The sequence below is a fragment of the Apteryx mantelli genome, chromosome 7, assembly GCF_036417845.1.
Source record: "Apteryx mantelli isolate bAptMan1 chromosome 7, bAptMan1.hap1, whole genome shotgun sequence".
NCBI lineage: Eukaryota > Metazoa > Chordata > Aves > Apterygiformes > Apterygidae > Apteryx > Apteryx mantelli.
In genome coordinates, this window is record NC_089984.1 from 23,183,879 (window position 1) to 23,202,980 (window position 19,102).

General features: G+C 40.4%; 1 protein-coding gene across 10 annotated transcripts in view; it reads right to left on the reverse strand.

The window, feature by feature from the left end:
* MARCHF8 (membrane associated ring-CH-type finger 8) overlaps positions 1-19,102 on the reverse strand; it is a 103,154-nt gene that overhangs the window by 58,354 nt on the left and 25,698 nt on the right. For 3 of the 10 annotated variants that reach the window (XR_010884730.1, XM_067300002.1, XM_067299995.1), the window contains exon 2: positions 17,710-17,815. The exons of 6 other annotated variants lie outside the window; for them this stretch is intronic. Coding sequence is in view for 3 of the 4 variants with exons in the window: in XM_067300002.1 (XP_067156103.1) it covers positions 17,710-17,750 (41 nt within the window). In the remaining variant the exon portion in view is untranslated. Of the gene's footprint in view, positions 1-17,709; positions 17,816-19,102 lie in introns of those variants that run through there. One more of the 10 variants, XM_013958834.2, reaches the window with a different exon arrangement.

Below are 19,102 nucleotides of genomic sequence, written 5' to 3' on the forward strand. Positions count from 1 at the left end.
TCTCTCCACTGGGTATTTCAATTTGAAACATAACATGAGAAATTTGGAGTCTATCTGCCCCCTACAAAGGGTCCTTCAGAAAGACTTAAATAAAAATGGCATACTTCTCTTAAGTTTTTAAAGAATAAAGAACTCATTTCTGAATCCATCATTTCATTTAACATAGCATTTGAAGTTTGTGTTTCTTAAAACCTTTGCAACTGAAATCATGCATTCTGCACTAAAAATCTCATCTTCCATTTAAAAACCCATGCACCAACACTTGCGTGCGTCCTCCCCCCCCCCCCCCCCCGATAACACAGCTTCGGAAAAACACTGGAAATATGAATGTTGAAGGTCTAAAGCCACATGGCAAACAAGACAATTCCAAATGTTACTCTTTCAAAAGGACATGAGTTTATGGATTTTTGCAATGCCTTGTGATTTTTTGACTATTTAGGGTTAAAATAGTCTCAAGTCTCGCATTCTCCAAAATAAATTTTTTTTTTAATTAAATATTGCTAGTTCTTAAATTGGAATTCAACCATTGCATCAATCCATATGTTTAAGAGGCTAACAAGAGCGCAGTTGAGAAATTAAAGGAATTTAGCTGAACAGTTTTCTATTTCATTTTAAATGAACAGCATTTTTAGCATTCTCCTGTATGCCTGAAGAATAATGTTGCCACTGCAAAAGGAGGAGATACAGCAGAAGTCTCCGAATAGCAAAAACCATGCATAGCAAAATCATCTTCTATTCACGTGCACTTATTAGGTGAAACTTGAAATAACGTGCACAGTGTCAGCTCAAAGACACATCACTTCATTACAGGCTTATGCTAGGGGCCAAGCTGTATTATTTTGGTTAAGTACTTAGCTACTGGCCAGCCAGTTAATTTTACAGTCAAATTTTGTACAGTCTATTTAGTTTCTCCCATTTTTAAGTAACTGCAACCTCCTGGGGAAATTCTCTAGTAGACCATCTGCTCATTTCCTATAAATCCTCCTTTCAGACCTTACACAAATTTCTGAGTTGCCAAACTTCTTTGATGTTTGGGGGGGGGGGGGGGGGAAGTATTCTGAACTGAAGGCTGCAGTACAAAAAAATTAGTTATCACCTGATCAGTAAAAACATTAAAAATTAATGATAGTAAAATGGGTCATTTCTCTACAATGCGTCTCAAACAAAAGACACACCCTCAGTATATGCATTTATGGTACTCTCTGGCCCTAAGTTAGGGAAGTACAGACACAATCCAGGAGCAATCTGCTTAGCTTACTTTTCTAGCTCAGTATATTCTAGCCCTAGTTTCTGCATTTGTGCCACAACTCTAGGCACCCTACTTTTGGCAGCAGAAGCCATTTGGGTGCAGCTTTGAAAATGCTCAGGAAGCTGCTGGCACCAACTTGGGAGATAGGAATTGAAGTACAGCTCCCTGCCGGAGGCACGTGGCCCAGGAACGCTGCCCCGACAAGGCTCAGGCAGACGGTACAGTGCACAGCAGACCAACGGGGCTCTCCTGCAGGCAGCTCCCAAGCTTTTCAGCTCGCTTCGTTCACAGCCTGGCTGCAGTCATGTCCCCAGAGCTGCTGGAGAGGTGGTTGCTCAGTTCCTTAGTCCCTCAGCAGCCATCTCGGGCAGCAGCAGGTAAATCCTTATTACCCAGGAACAGCTTATGGACATTTCTCAGGTTTATACCCAAAGAAGGGAGGAGGGGAGGAGGAATTAATTTGGATGGCACAAACACAACAGGAGAAAGGCAAGATAAGGTGCCGTTAAATAACAAGAAGTGTTTCCTGCCTGTGAGTTTGTGCAATCATGCTTGGGCAAGCACTGCACTACTCCTCTCTGTTCTGTGAAATGGTCCAGGCTGTTGAGATGCAATGTTACATGAGACTTTTTCCAAACAAACAAGGCTGGAGAGACTTTCAGCAAGCAAGGAACTGACTGAAGAAGCTAACAGAGTTTAACCCAGCAGATGTTTCTCCAATCTTATGCGAATTTCACAGTAGGGGGAAAAAAAAACCTATGGATTTTATATCTATTTTTAATTAAATTAGTGCCAGTATTCAAACTCCCCACAAAGGACTAACAAGTATCACATTTTAAAAAATTGCACCTTTCCATGCAGCTGGCAGAAATGTGGTAATACCTGCTTGTAGGAGCTGACTTTCAGCTGCTTCTTGTGCCCAATTCGGATACTCATCACTGCAACGGTAAAATTACAATTCTGCAAAGCAATATAATGTTGCTTACACCCAAGTATTGTGGGTGTCATTAACATACCTACGAAACAAGAGGGAATGTAACAACATGGTCTGTGGAAATTTTTCAAAATGCATTAAGAGATTGAGCGAAGAAGAAAAACACTTCAGACTCGATAAAATTGGGTGACTGAATATGAAATGAAAAGGCCATAACCAGGGAGCATATTGAGCTTCCTGAATGTTTTTTTCCCCTCTCACATCTACAGCTCTGGCTCCTTGTTCTGCTTTCTGGCCTCCGAAAAAACATCTGAGTTCTGAAGAATGGACTGCACACAAGTGTTGCCCAACAAAACTGCACATGCAGGAACCAGTTAGACACCATCTTGCACAAACATTTGAGAAATGTAAGAAAAAAGTAAAAAACAGAACTTTGTTATAAAGAGGAACTGTAAGTGCTTCCCCAGAAGTTATTCTAGAAAAAAAAGTTGAACAGACTCAAAATTTGCAACAGCTAAATTCCACCTAAAAACTGCACAAGAAGAATTCAACAGGAAAGATGTAACAGACTTGGGGGTCAGGGCTCTGCTTTAAACACCCCCAAATTTCTGGATATGAACCAGAACCTCACACTTCACAGGTATCTCTCTCTTAACAACTGAACTGAAAAATAGCAGTGCCATAGAAATCAGCTGATCTTGTCTGCCTTCCTTCCTTTTTAATGCACTGAGCCTTGTGCATGCCTAGCTAAGCTTACTGCAGGTAGCAAGACAGAAGCAAGTCTAAAGGAGGACTTCAATCTACTTTTTCTGTGTTCCAGTCGGTTACCCCCATACCATGGCAGGTGCCAGCAAAAGCTGCTGCCGAGTCGCCAGTCAGCAGCATGCTGAGAGACCACAGTGTCACGTTCTGAAACCAAGCAGAGTTTGCTGGAAGGGAATAAATAGTGGGAGTGCATTTCACAGCGAGCCAGAAAAAACACACTTGGGTTTTGCTGTATTAGGTTGTGGGGAACAACACTTTTGAAGTAGTTCCTTTAAATGAACAGCTTTAACACTAAAGGTAAGGAGAGGTCAAAAAGAAGGAACTGCAGGGTTTCTCCTGATGGTGAGCTATCTTCTAGTTGCTTAACAGATGGGCTAACAGCACAAAAGTCAGACTGAAACCAATAAAGTTTGAAATTTTCATGTCTACTCCACTTGCCAGACCCAGATATTAAAACCTATGAAAGCAAGTATTTGGATATGGATACCATGTCTATCGCATTCAATACAGTACATACTACTGATCTCTTCACATTAGTCAGGGACCCAAAACAGATCAGCCAAACAAAAACATCGCATGCTCCAATTAGGAAACAGGCTGCTGAAGAGCCCTTTCTCCAGCAGCTGACTTTATTTGCACATAGCTCCTGAAGAGCCGCGGGGCTGCATTTTGGCCCTTGTTTCCTTCTCCAGGCTCTGCCCACCTCCGAGGCGAGACCGGCTTCCAGTGGCTTCACTATGTGGTTATTAAATATTTACATTGTGGTAGCCTCAGGGGTCTCTGCAAAGGCAGGACTACACTGTCCAAACACAAGCAAGAGTTACAGTCATGGAGTAACCCAAAGACACAAAAGCAGAAAGTTTCTCTGACAGCCTGAGTGCCTGGATAATCCTGGAGACCTAAATACAGCTCCAGCTTGGGGGTGGAAGGACAGAGGATTCCTGGCAGTTCAGAGGCAGAGCACAGGACCCCGAACAGAAGCTAAAACCAAGAATGCTTCTGGGTGATAAGCAGCTGACGGGAATTCTACTTGGAGCTAAACAGAGGGGAGGCAAGTTTTAAAGTGCTCATAAACCTAGGCAGCAATAGCAATGTTTCGTGCTCTTTGCTGCATCTATACTCAAACGGAAACAGAGGTTTACAGATGATAAGGACAAAACAAAAAACAAAAAAAAGAAGCCAGCATAGCATGAACATGATGCAGTAGGAACCAAAACTCTGAGGGGGGACAACTCAGTGCAACCATGCAGGTTGTATCTCTGAACTCCTGCTTGCCTGTTTCGCAGCTTGGTTAATGGGAAAGGCCCAGTTGCCCATGAAAACTGCAACCCCCTAATATTTTAATCAGTTTATTGTTGTAACAATATATAAAAAAAGCGTATTTCAAAACACCATTATTTATTCAATTCCCAAGACACAGAACAAATGCTAAACTGGGAGGCACATCTACCTGGGTCTGTTACCTACGCCAGAACCTTTCCTTGCTAACTCTTGCAAGGTCCCCTCAGAACAGCTATACTGGGACAAAGGATAGTCTTGCTGGAAACGTGCTCTCCCCATTTCTTTGCCACACTGGCATCTCCAGGTGATCTATTTTAGCTCACCAAAACTCCCACCTTTACTGTGCCTGTAATGGCAAAGTGTTCCCTTTTATTTCTTTTTCCAAACTTTGCATCAGGGTTTGAAGGGCTTGTAAGTTCTCCAATGCATCCAAGAGTTATTTGGATGCTATCTATACAAAACACTGGTTTCCTTGCTTCTTTTGATTCATCTGTACAGCAAACCCCTCTCACAATCACACTCCACAGATTACAGTGCAGCCTCCAGATCAAATGCTGCTCAGTGTACTGTAAAGCATCAGTTGGCTATCTTTGCTTTTACTAGTTACTACCCCTAGAAAGCCACAAATATTAGTGGGTAGGAAAAGAGAAACATATTTTCCAATTACTGGTATGAATTAACAAGATTCTATTTCACAAAAGCTTCAAGGAAGCTCTATGTATTTTCCAAGGTACATGAAACAGCAAGGATTTGATTTGATGTGTTCAAGAGAAATAATACTTCTTCAATTTCATTTTGCATCCGAGATATTTATGAGACACTGATAAGCCTGTCTGGATTTGTACACATGAAACTGTTTGGTCCAAATCGAGATTTTGTGGGAGACTGACCTAAATTCCTGTAAGTTTTCCAAGGCACCCAATGACTCGTAAAGGGCATGAGACAGCAAGGCTCTGAATTAGTGGAAGGAGTGACAGCAAAAGTGCACTAGCTCATCACAGGCATAACTGATTTTATGGAGGGAGGGTAAAGGAAAGTCTTGCCAAGTCATCCCCACTTCTTTCTTTAAAGCTATAAATTTTCTCAACACAGGTAACTTTACTGAGGAGAAATTTTCAACTGCTTAACATTATGAGACTTTTCCATCTAAAAATGGAACAAGTGATATTAATAGAATACATGTTAATAGTTAAGAGTCGTTTCCTGACAGACCTGAAGTAGGCCTTGTCAATGGAGAATCATCATCAAATGAAGATATTTCTACCTGTTCCATGGAGATAGGTGCTAAGCCAGACCCTAGTCAGTATTTTCAATAATCATCTGGAAATGAATAAAGAAAAACAACAGGAAAGTAACTGCCAATTGCATTCTCAGGTGGCACAAAGCTTAGCAGGGGTGTGGAAATGATGAGGCTACAGCCACCTCACAAACACTGAGCATCTGAAATTGATTTTGGGGAAAACTGAGCTCAGACAAACTGTATTTTACTTTCACTAAAAGTAAAGCAACACAGGGTGGACCCGCAAGTTATACAGACTTCAGCTTATAAAGCAGGAGTGCAGTAACTACAGGAGTAAAGGATGTAGGAAGTTGCAATGAAGTGACAACTGGAAATGAGAACCAGAATGGAGTTCAAGGATAAGATCAATGCAATTCTCCACTGCATTATAGCAGTGACCCCTTGGTTGTTTGGCCAGTTGAACTCAGGAGAGGGGCGGGGAGGGGGGGAAGAAAAAAAGCGTGGTTTTCTGTGATGGTGGTTGGCATGGAAACAAACCACCAACGAAAGCAGATGATCTACCCCTCATCTTCAAGTCAAGGCTGGAGGCTTAGCTAAGTGCATCTTCCAAATACCATGAGCGCTGGGCTCAATATACATTGCATCTAGTTAACCCTGTAACATGGGTCATTACAAGTCAGATTTGACCATCCCTGTTGGACTTCAACATCACAAACCTCAAAGGAGCCACTGAGATGGAACATGCCATTCTCAGCCAGACCTTGTCACTAATGGGAGAGGGTTTGGGGGCAGGGGTTGCTTCAGACCTCAATTTAGAGGATTATCAGCCCTGTATTACCAATGCCTACAAATGCATACATATATTTTTATTTTAGATAGCTATGCTGTGCTTTGCATATTAAGAAATTACACACAAAGTAACTTTTTATGTGTACCCACACTTCTTTTTTCCTCCTCTGTGTGAACCAACAAGCATTATCACTGTATGATAACACAGATTTTTCTGCTTGGTGATTTGTAGCAACATAAGCCAAATAACTAACGTTTTCAAACTAACTGCAGAAAAGAACCAATTTTGTCCTATGCCCAACAGTAATGGAAGAGAATATCTTATATTAGTTTAAGCACAAAACAACACTGCATGTACCCATTGGCCCTAATTTGCAAATGTTTCCATTAAGTGTACCCTAATGCTTCACTTTTAAGAGCTTAATTTAAAATAGCTATAGTCTAAAGTTTAAAGGTACTCCATAAGTTGTACTTTCCTTTTCCCAAATGTCCTAACCTTGGTGTCTGAAACCAGAACCATCCTATTTAGGGGATCACTTCAACATTTCTACCTGTGGATGTTTCAGTAACTCCAGCGTCTCTGGAGTACCTGATGCTTGTCTGCAGGCAAAGGGGAAGTCGCACTGCAGCATTTCATGTGGAATGAATCTATTTAACTGCTGTTTCATTAACCAGCTCAGAGAAATTAAAATATAGAAATTAGTGAATATTTCAATTGGTTACATACAAGCCTGACTTGCAATCTTTACCCAAATAATGTGCTTCCAGCCATCTGCACTACAGTAAACATGACTAAAAAGGGCTGAAAAGAATCCTTCCTATTCTCTGGGGTCGACCAAATTTTTTCACTGTCACTGTGCCTAAAAACTGAAGCCAAAACATGTCTACGTAAGCCATTTGATGAAGGAAACGTACTGTGATTTTTCAAACTGAACAAAGAGAGAACCACTTTCTCTGGCAACTACTGCTTGGGAATAGTTACTAGAAATAGGCAGGTGGACAACTGCAGGAAAAAATTTACAACCAACGTGGATTTTGTGCATCCAGTCAGTGCTGACTAATAAGTTTCCTGCTCTAAAACTTTGCATTCAGGAAAAGTTAACAGTGTGTGTTAAAAGGCTGTCATGCTGTTCCTTGTCCACTCTGAAGGAAAATCAGTTGATCACCTGGTAGTCAAGCATCTATCCAAACAGCCAGAAGAAGCAGTCCTTACAACTTTGAAAATGTCTTTTCTAGGTTCCTGTCTCCAAATTCCAGGAAAAGAATAATTGTGTACTTCCTTTAAGAATTCAATACCAATCTATAATTCTGATCAATACATGGTTGTGGGATTTGAAATGTAGTATAGGAAGAGGAAATAATAGCTGAAAAAGGATTGTAGACTAGTCACTTCCATGGGCTGTATAGTAAAATCTGGCATCAACATAGGGCACAGAAGTTATAACGCACAGATTGTCATGTGTAACATCTATTCACTGAGGACTTCAGAGGACTCACAGACATGTCTGCATATATCTGCCTTGGAGATACGGTATGGAACTGTGGGAGCTACAACTGTGTTCTACACAGCCATTCCCCAAATGCTAGAAGATACACAAAGACCTGCTCTTCCTTTCTAGCATGCATCTTTTTCTCTATTTAAGAGAGGCCATCATCATACACACGTGGAAGCACAAATCTATTACAGGAGATATTTCACAATGGATCAAACTCAGCAGCCACCTCCGAAACGGGTCCCAATACTGGCTAAAAAACTATCCTGAAATGACATGAGAATACAAAGGGACAGCATGGGTTGCCATTCTTTTGACTCATTTATTCATTTGCTAAGTACAGATGAAAGGCCAGTACGCTGGCTCAGAAAAGCCATATTCATAAAACAAAAACAAAAACTTGCCTCAGCACAGATTTGCAGTATGACATAGGCAAGTTCTTAATGCACACCTCTGCCAGCTCTACAAGAAACTCACCAGTTTAATTAAATGGCTACTACAAAGCTACAGCTAGCAGAAGAAATGTCAACTATTTTGTTGCAAAAGATTTTCATAACTAATAAAAGTTCAAGGAGCGGATGCCCACATCTGACTGTCAGTGTACATGCTTCTACTGCGCAGGACATCTCCTTTCTGGACTCATTTCTTCATCAACCTCACAAATCAGGTCAACTTTAATCAAGCTTATAGGGATTTCAGCCAACTAATCAGCATCCCCAGGAGCTCTGTTCTCAGGTACGCTGATAAGTGTCTAATATTTATCATCAGGTTCTCACTTCCCTTTGCACCCAAAGCTACTATTTCTTTTGCTGAAATGGTTCCCCGACTGGTCCTCACCACGTAAGTTCACCTCTCTCTTCTGAACTAGTGTCATGGCTATATAGCATTTAAAACTCATCCCTCAGCATCTGCTTAGAAGGCAGTGACTCCAAGGCCTTGCTCCTGTTCAGTGTTGAACTTTATGGGTGCTGGGAAGAACTGCCTTACAGAGTAGCAGGATAATCCCAGCTAATAGGGAGGCATCATACGCCTGTTTACTCTAAATTTCTACTGGCGGTCTTAACCTCTAAGTTGGGAAAGAAATCTTGTACATCCTAGAAAGGTACACAGTCTCTTGGTTAAATTATGTGTGTGTGGTATTTAATTATGTGGTTACATACTATTGCCTCACTTACTGGCCATACTGAAGTTTGTAGGTGTCCAAGAAGCTAGGGATAGAGGATAAATACAGTGCTGTTACAGACATCCCTAAGAAATACGGCAAAGATGATTGAAATTAGCTAACATGCCAAGTAAACCTGTTTCTTCAGTGACAAGATCAAAATGACAATTAAAATTGTGGATATCTGGCACAGACAATCCCACATGAAGATAGCTGCTAGTGGTGTCTGAACCTAGAATATGACCTCTCCAATAAAAAATAAATCTGCCATATGGATAATAATGAGTTGAAAGACCAGTAGAAACTACAGTTTTGTGATAAATATTTTCCTCCCCATTGACAAGATCTCTGTTTGCAATAAGAACGTGATATGGAGGGGTCGCGAAAACAGAACAGAATCACAAAAGACAATTCTCAGTCCTACGCTCTGTAACACTGGACAATATATTCCCCAAACTTTAATGTTACAGCATATTATCTAAAGTAAATACATCTGGCAAAAACAGTGAGCTAAAGAGCCATTAAATAAAGAACAGAATAACAAACATGCACACACTAATCTTTTTTTCTCGAAGAACTGGCTGGAATGTGAAAGTGAAGGGGGAAAAAAAGTCTTTTGGCTTTTACACAAAGATATTATAAATATCTAAGATTTCATCTCATATTTGAGGAGCATAAGTCAAGAGCAGATAACAGCTACAGATGTTTGCTTATAAGCTAAATCTAGAATATCTAGCAGCAAGTCACTTTTCAGACCTGAAAAGAGTTTAAAGACACAAATGAAACCAAAAATTCCTCCGAAAAAAAACAAGTTCACTAAGGCATTAACTGCAATATACTTAACTAAGTGAACACAACTACATGTTAGTTCCAGCTAACAGAGGGCAAATTTGACTTGAGAGTTAGAAAAAAAAATACGATTTGTTTTTTAGATGCAAATAAATATAAAATAAAAATGTCTATGTCTGTGAGGTCTGGCGTAGGTGACTTTCCAAGATATAAATCCTTAGGAGTACGAAATGCAAATTATCCTTCAAGGCAATAAGGCACACTGGAAATCTGTGCTTCCAAATCCAGCTTTAATATCCATTCAAGTCGGTTATACAAAAAATTAAGATGTACATCCCATTTCTTTACTATAAGGTCCCTGAAGAACCTAAGCATAAGATAAAAACTTATTCCTGAAAATGTACTAATGTTAAAGGTATACCAAAAACTGTGCCCACACTCATAGAATCTGAGTATATCTGTATCTAACGTAACATACATGCTTGTGTGTGTGCACCACATTCAGTTACATGGTCTCACACTAGTGCCTCCAGGAATGCCACAGACCTGCTGCACCCTTAAAGGATGCACAGGGAGCACACAGCACGCACTTAGCACAGGGGATAAGCCAAATGCTGCAGATATGAGGATGATCTTCTTCCTGGTCCACGTGGCCACCTGTCATCAGGTTCATAAGGAATCAGATACATTCTACATTCAAGAAGTTATAAAAGGGTCACTTTCACTCATTTGCATTAACATCAAACAAAGTACTGCTCATTCACAAAAAGAGAGAATTAGTTTAGAAATAAACTTAAACCTCCACAAGTAGGGGATCCTATCCTTCCCTTTACCTTTGAAGAAGTCAAAATTCAGTTCTTGACTCCTAGAAAATGAGATTTTGATTTTCAGACACTAAACCTCACAGAACACCCATTTGGAGTCTGCTCAGTAATGAAAAAGTGCTTTGACTTGTGGCTGTCATGAAAAATCTATGTAAGCAACTTTCTAATACAGCAGCAATGTCTGCTACCAGAGAGAAAAAGGTTCAGTGGCAGATGAAAGACCGTCACTTCTGGGACCATCCGTAGCTGAATAGATCCCAAAGGTGGATTTTGTTTCTAGGCATGAGGCCTACTGACTCAGAAGGCCATGGTCATAGGAGCTGAGATTTCTGCAAGGAATGGAGAAGTGATTTCTAATGAATGAAACAACCTTTACCCCCCACCCCCAGGCAAGATTTCTTCATAACTGGCATAAAATCCAAGCAAAATTAAGTAAATTCAGAGGTGCAAATCTAAGGCTATCGACAAGTTTTTAGATTTTTTTAAAGGAAAAAACAGCAACTTGAAAACTAGACATATTAAAAACCTTGAAGTACAAACACTTTAAGGGTACTACACCACATTATGCCTCCCTAGCAGAGTTTGTAGTCTTTGTTCCTCTAAAAACAAACAAACCCCTCAAAACCAACCAACCAAGCACACACACCTAAACAAAAAACAGAAAAGCCCAAAACAACACAAAACCCAACCTAATTAAGTACTTCACCAAGCAAAGAAACAGACCAGTCTGAAAGAACAAAACCAACAGTCAATAAGCACTAACACATGAGGCAAAATATGCTACAGAAGAAAAAACCTGTACTTCAAGTCTCTCTCATGAACAGAAATTACCTTTAATACATAAAGAACATTAAAAATCACTCTGCAGGAAGCTGACAGCATCACTTTAAAGAACTGTATAGCCACTGGAAGATAAAAATCACTGCAGAGTATGATTAGGGTCTTGACCCATGTTTTTGTGGAGTTGCAATGATTTCAGTGGAACAGATATTTATATGCACATACAGCTCACTGTGGGATCAGGGCTGACACACACCTCTCTTTAGAAAACAAAGCAAGCATGCTTTTTTTTTAAAAAAAAAAACCTTCAACACATCCTGATTTCAGATACAGGACTCATTTGTGGAAAGCAGTGGCACATTAACTTACTCTAAAATCATCAACACAACTACCAAAAAAAAAAAAAAACCACCCACACTTGAATCTATTCTATAATTAGACAGAGATTATGCATTAATATGTGAGAGTAGTGGTTTACAGATTCAAGTTAATGCAACAGCTACAGGTCAGAATAATTAACTACAAGTTTCCAGTCTTGAGATACCAGAACAAGGAATTCACTTGCAATACATGGATAAAATCAAAACAGAGAACACATATAAGTAGTCTGATTAGAAGCAAACAGCAAAACCTGAAACTTCAGAAGTTTCTTCCTTGAAGCATCATTACATAAAATACAGCTCTACTGCTACATCAACTGCTGCTAGTTTTTGTAATGTTTACTGAATTTTTAAAAGAAAGGATTCTCTCCTCTTCTCCTTCAAATCCTTTTCAGAAACCACTTCCCGCAGTTTGCCTTTCATAATTCATCTCCGCTTAGAAGCCATCTGCTCCTTTCCTCACACACACATGCTGCACACACTCCAAGATAAACACAATACCAAATGCAACTACGTGATCTGACTTGCTTTGCAACAACTGCTCCAGCAGAAACAGCTCCCTCCTGTCCCCTCCTCATGTTTCCTGTTTCCTCTCTTCCTTCTTTGCTGTTGATTTTTCTGGGAAGTAACATGCTTTGGTGCTCAGCAGGCACAAACAGGCCTCGAGAGGACTAGCTTCTCATCCTGCACTCAACACAAAAGGGAAGAACGCGTGTACGGGGATTTAGGAAGGTCACAACCAGCCTTTTACAAATTTACCATCGTAGAGATTAAGCAACACCTCCATTGCAGAGGCAGACGGACCCATTTCTGCTCACTCCTTGTTTCGATCAAGCTCTGCAGCAGAGCTCGGGACCAGTTCAGCAGAGCTGGTTGCAGAAGTGGGATGCTTGCAAGGCCATCATCTCAGAGGATATAGTGATAAATGCCTCTAGCTACTCAGCTTTCATCTGGAGACCTGAAGTACTTTCCAAGGCCAGTCAGCAGTGCGAGCCCCTTTCAGACAGGAGAAAGGAGATGTAGGTACCTGAAGGGACCTGCCCAACACCTCCTAGTAGGACAGTAAGAGACATACAGCTGAAACCTCAGGCCCTCAAATTCCAGACCAGTGGTACAACCAGGCCTGGCCCAGTAAAGGTTTGATGTAAGCAACAGTTAAGTCATCATGACAAGTACAAGAATGACTCTTTCCTAATAATCAAAAGCAGAGATCACAAGCAGGGTGGTATTGAAGTACGTACAAATGCACCTGCAGAAAAAAGAAAGGCATTTGGCGCAAAGCAGTTTCTCAAACAATTTTCCTGTTTACTTAGTCCTCCTCACTAGTCTGTTTACCTGTTAAACGCAATCCGAGTGGGAGTACATCAGGCACATGCTCATACACAAACATCTATTAAAATGTCAGACGAAGTCAGTCCATTTTCACGTAAGAAATTGGCTACGGAAATACCACACTCTCAGCACAACAGCATCACTGCAGGGATGCAGTGCAGAAGACTGTTACAACCACCTCAGTCATCTGGTGTATCCTCAAACCAGGAGGTCTAGGAAGGATTCCTACCTGTTCACAGACTGCAAAAAAAGAGCGTTTTCGCTGCAACTCCACAGGCGTGTTTCTGTCATAGGTTGTATGTTCTGTCAGAAAAATTGTCTAATTGCTACTTTTTAAAAATGGGAAGAGTAACATTGACGTTTTCTGATAAATGCTTTATGATCCAGTGGTAAAACATGCTATCTAAAGGCAAAGTTTTGTATTGTTAGTAAAGGGTTTTGCATTTCCTACTTCGAAGGTCAGGCTATAAGAAGTACTGTGGCAGAACAGCAAGAGATCCTTTCTGCTTCTCACTGAAGAGTTAAAGGACAAAAATTCTTCTGTAGTTAACCAGTTTCTATCCAAAGGGAATTTAATAAAGGAAAAATGCCAGACAAAATGTTAATATATTACATAGCTACATGTAAAAACACACAAATCTCAGTATAAAAATAATGAGGCGCAAAATTCTCAAAGGATTCACAGCCTGGCTGCTTAATGAATGATTTGGTTCAACGGAGAAACAAACCAAATGCACACAGAGCCATACAACTTTCTAGCCTGAACATTTGGATCAAGTTCAGCTAATCACAGCCCACCTACACAGCTCAAAGTCCAAAAAATGAATGCAAAAAACCCCCAAAGGTCACAGCACAGTTCTGTACCCAATGTAAAAGTTCTCATAAATTTTGACACTGGATTCAACAAGTTAAAACATGCACCTTAATGTTGCACAGCTGATCTAGTTCAACTAAAAGTTCTTACAAACATCTATTGCTTTGTTCTAAAGTAAAGCCTTCTTTTCCAGTAAAGCATAGCAGAAATAAAACAGACTACATTGCTTGATGTGAATTAATAAGCCATAATGCCTCTTCAGTTGCAAAATTAAAGAGATCTTTAAGAAGGCAGAAGACATTTAGTAAGATGTAGCACAACGTACTTGTTTCACCACAGTTTCATCCAGAAGAACTGGGTACTGTGCGATTTACAGTCTAGGCAGTTGTGTAGCATCCCTAGAACTCATAGTACCTCCAAAAATGGCAGCTTTAAGAAGCACTCAGTGATGTTTGAGATTGCCATAAAATCCCCACTGAGCATGCAACAGCCAGTAATATCACATACCACTTGAAGACAAGAAGAGTTTCTCTAGGACAGAAGGGAGTTTTGGTCAGTCAAGTGGAATAACTAAGTTTAAATTTGACTAGGACACATCTCTGCTTTTGTGATAAATGCCATGTAATCTTTGAGGACAGTCTAGTATTTCTTCTGAGGTCCAGGCCATTGGGAAGAAAGAGTACCGCACATCCAGTAACCAATATGATTTGGTCCAGCACCTCATGATCTCCCATTCAAACACTGAACTTGTCCATTCCTGATCCACTTATGGGATCTGCAGAGATCATAGCACAGGAGGCAACAGCTGTGAAGTTACTCTCACATTTTCAGAAGAGCAGTGTAATAACTTTTACTTGGGGAGCTTCATTTATTATAGTAACTTTCAGTAAGAAGTGGTTGTACACATCAGTCTGCTTCAGCAAATAAGGCACAAAACCCCCAAAGAAGCAATGCTCCATCACAAAACACCTGTCAGCAGCTGTTCCTTATTTCCATGCCAAATCCAGAGAGCTGTAAGCTTTTGGGTATGTTAGGAAACATCGCTGCCAGCACAACGTGTTACACCCAACACAGAGTGCCGGGGTTTGTGGCACTTCCCAAACAATACCATGACACTCTCAAGTCAGGTAAGCATGAAGCTATTCCTAGTGAAGGATCAGTAAGAAGCTAACAATGGTTATTAATAGCCCTTAAAGCTAACAGTTCATCTGAGTTAAATGCAAGAGTGGTAATCCCTTTATGACCTTTCCCATTTTTACTGTGAAAAATGGACAAAGTTTTGCAAAAACTGTTGTTAACAAAAGTTTTCAATTGATTTAAATCTTAAAAATTAGATTAATATGAATCAGAAGCTATCAGATTCCACTATAAACTATCAATACATATTAATACAGAGTAGTGACTTAAAACATAAAAGGTAGGCTTAGCCTTTTATCACCTCTCAAATTCAGTGAGATTTTTGCCACAAACTTCCACAGGCCTTGAATCTACATGTTAATCCACCATGAGACATGCCCAGGGACTATACATTACTGAGTTCAAAAAACTGTCTTATAATGATAATGGTGGTAAGGATTTCTTGTTGTTCTTCACTACCAGCCCCAAATCATTAGCACAGAAAACTCACCCTTGTAGCAAGGAAAATTATTACTAAAAAAAATCAGTCAAGCCCTACCCTGAAATAACAAAGCTATATCTTGATCAGAAGCATGAAAGAGAAGAAATAGTAAGAGATTCTCTTCAGTCTGAGAAATTTTCCTCTGCATCTCTACTACAAATGTGGATATTTAAACACATCCACAATCACAAAAGTTAGGAGAGCAGGATATAAAGCACCTTCCTTCTGGGGATAAGCCAAACACTAATTTTTCACAGGCTGGTGAAGTTCTCTCTCTAAGCACACTGGTACATCATTTTCTGTGGCGGTGCTTCTTGAGCCTCTCCTCTAAAGGACTTGTTAAGATGCAGGATGCCAGAACAGACAAGGCCAATGGTCTAGTTTGAAATAGCAAGTTCCCAAAGCAAAAGAAAACAAAACATGAACTAAAGCAAGCCAACCTTTGATATGCTTGCTGACACTCTACCTTTATTCACCTTGGCTTTAGCCAGAGCTGGGCAATAAACAAGAGAGACGTGCACAGAGTCTGCTCGATCCACAAAACACACACCTGACAATGCACGTGCTGTAAGAACACAGCCTGGTATGTTATGTAAACCTACATATTTATCTTTGAAATAATAATACTGGTTTTGGTTGTGGTTTGGGGTTTGTTTGATTTTGTTCAGATTGGCAAGTGGCTTTGTGCAACTCAAAACTTTAAGAGCACAGCGCTCCTTTTTTTGAGGTGCCTACTGTTACTCCTACATAGAAAAGGTAAAGAGTATTAAACATTACAGCAATTGAGGCATTTGAACCAAACTGTGTGAAATGCTCCACTTGCTCCTGAAAATTTATTATATGTGTTTGTAGAAATCCATGTGAGAACTGTGCCTAGGTCACCCACAACATGGAGAAATAACTGTAAGATATGTTGTGGAAGGGAGAGCTTTCCCCTTCTTCCTCAGGTCAAGCAAGTAAGTAATCAGACACAGATAACCAATCTCTTGAAGCACAGGACATGCATGACATGGTAGTTTGGATATCATCTTATTAGATATACAGAACCCAAGGAGGGGAAATTTGGCCTCAGTTTAGCTGCTGCAAGATGCAAATTCTGTAATCGTGACCATTTGGTCACCATCACAAACACACCAAGCTAAACCCACAAAGCAAAACTGAAGTACAAATGCCTTTCTCAGTTTTACAGAGTGTCCTTTCTCTTGTACAACAGATGTTACTGAGGGCACAAGAATCATCTACAACTGCTCAACAGATTTGCTCAATACAAGATCATACTCACTCCTCACACTACTGTTTATCTTGCATTGGTTTCTACCTCAAACAGAACACGGGCATTTTGAAGCGATTGAAAAATGGCAGCTATGGTCTACAATTTCTTTCCCTTGCATCCTATCTCCCCTTTACAATACACTTTAAACATCAGCAAAACTTACAATCATGGCTAGCAGGTCCTGACTGTATGCAAGGATCAACAGGGACTCCAACTGGCAAGTGGCCTTGAATGTCCTAACTGATACAACATGAAAAAGTAACTGGATCGGTCAAAGACAGCACATTAACAACAACTTGACTGCCTTCCAGCTCATTCATTAGATCCAACATTAAAGGTTAACACCAGAAGCAATGCAGTTTGCAGGAGGGGGGAAGAGCACACAAGGGGATAGTCCATGGCCCCAAATGCACATGAGCAGCTGCAATGTCAGTACAGCTGCATACCAAGGACGGCAGGCAGCTCACCTTGTCTTCCAACAGTGGTTTTGGCAGAATACAGGAGACTTGGGGGATGGATGAATATGCTGATGGAGATAGGAAGGACAAGATTTGGGAAATGAAAAGTGTTTCCAGGCCAGTCTAATATATTGTTTGCATAGTCCCAGGCCCCATTATTTTCTCTGCAGTATTTCACAGAAGCCATATTTAAAGAAACAGTTTTTTCGAGTCCTGACTGTAATATTCTGTTCTGTCTCAAAGGTCCCAAGACATGAAAGTACAGCAGTCTGGAGGGGGGAAACAGTAATCAACACTTAGACTAGTTATCACTAAGAAAACATAGGGGACATTTCTTAATATTGACGTTTCAGCATAAACTGTCAGAAAGGAAGAACAGGTTTAGAAAGAGACTAGGGACTCTTACTCTGGGGCTCACTGAATGACAAAACAGTTACCACAGGTAGTTTTAATCTGATCGGCCTCCTAATTCACATGACACACACACCTCCCCCCTCCCCCCAGAGGGTAGTCAGTTCCCAGAATTACCATTCATTTAGTTGGGGGGCTGTTTCAGTCCCTGTCAGCATGTCCCTGCTTGGCTGGAGGTGCTGGCATTGCTACCTAAAATGGACAGCTTCTATAGGGGAGGGGGCTGAAAAGAAGAAGAAAAAAAGCCCTCTTAGGGACCTGCCCAACACATTCACAGACCAAAATGAAAGAAATGCATGTGATAGACAGGAAGTGAGAGATTCCAGTGGACTCTTGAGACAAGATGTTTCAGTGATTTAAAGCAGCTTGACTGTAAAGACAACTTCCTGCCTAGTCCTTGCAACCAAAAGCAGAGCCATGCCAGCCTACTTGGATTCAGGAGCCCAGGTATTTACTGGTTTAAGAATCTGAAGGGCTAAGTCCATTTTAAGTTTTTACTAAGGTCAAGAATACAGAAAAAATAGACCATGGGACAGTTATTTTTTACCATCACCAGTGGCTTTCATGGGTGCAATTTGTACAGCTCACAGGTGAAAATGGCAGTCAGGGCAGATGACCTTAACACATCAGAAGCAATTTCCTTTATCCTGCTCCCAAATTAGTCTTATTGAACCCTTTTCTGTAACATGACAGCGCCTTTCTAGTTCCTTATGCTTAAGCTATGCCCCATCTGTAATCAATATCACTCTAGATCTCCTCAGAATCTAACCACTACTAAATATTTCTCCCTAGTCCACAAAATAACCCTGATCCCTGCAGTTGTTCCATAATGTGAATGTTCTCTTGACCTGTTTTCATGTCAGAGTAAAGCTTAAAAACCATACAGAAGTTGCTGTGGAACTGACAGATAATGTAAAATTCAATGCAGTACAGTGCACATGAAAGCATGATGTATACTAAAATCTTTAGCTTGATCAGAGACACTGTCCAGGGGCTAAACAAGGTTATTACATGTGAAGTCCAGACACAACATACTATTAAAAAAATCGTTAAGTAGGCCATAAATTAGATTCTGTTAGACTTAGAATCTTTAGATACTTCAGATATTTTTACATTGTTTCTCATTAACACAATCACAAGAACTCAAAACAATTCCATTCACACATATCATCCCAAGCTAAAAATACAATCACAGTCTCCAAGAAACAGTACAGTAAACATACATATAGGTGTATATTTCCCTCCTTGCAGCACTCCAATATCCTTACATGGCTACCAGATGCTGCTGAAAGCAAAGGAGATCAAGATGCCTGGCTGCATATAGGGGTTCACACCCCATACTGTTTTTCCCATTAAAAAAAGGAAAAAAAACAAACAAAAAAACACATCTGTTACAGGTTCCACAGCAATGGTACAAAGACCGCCATACAAAATCCCCATCCACCTTGAATTCTTATGCAAAATGGAAGGCTGTAGTTTGTATTTTGCTGAAGTTACTCCACAACAATTT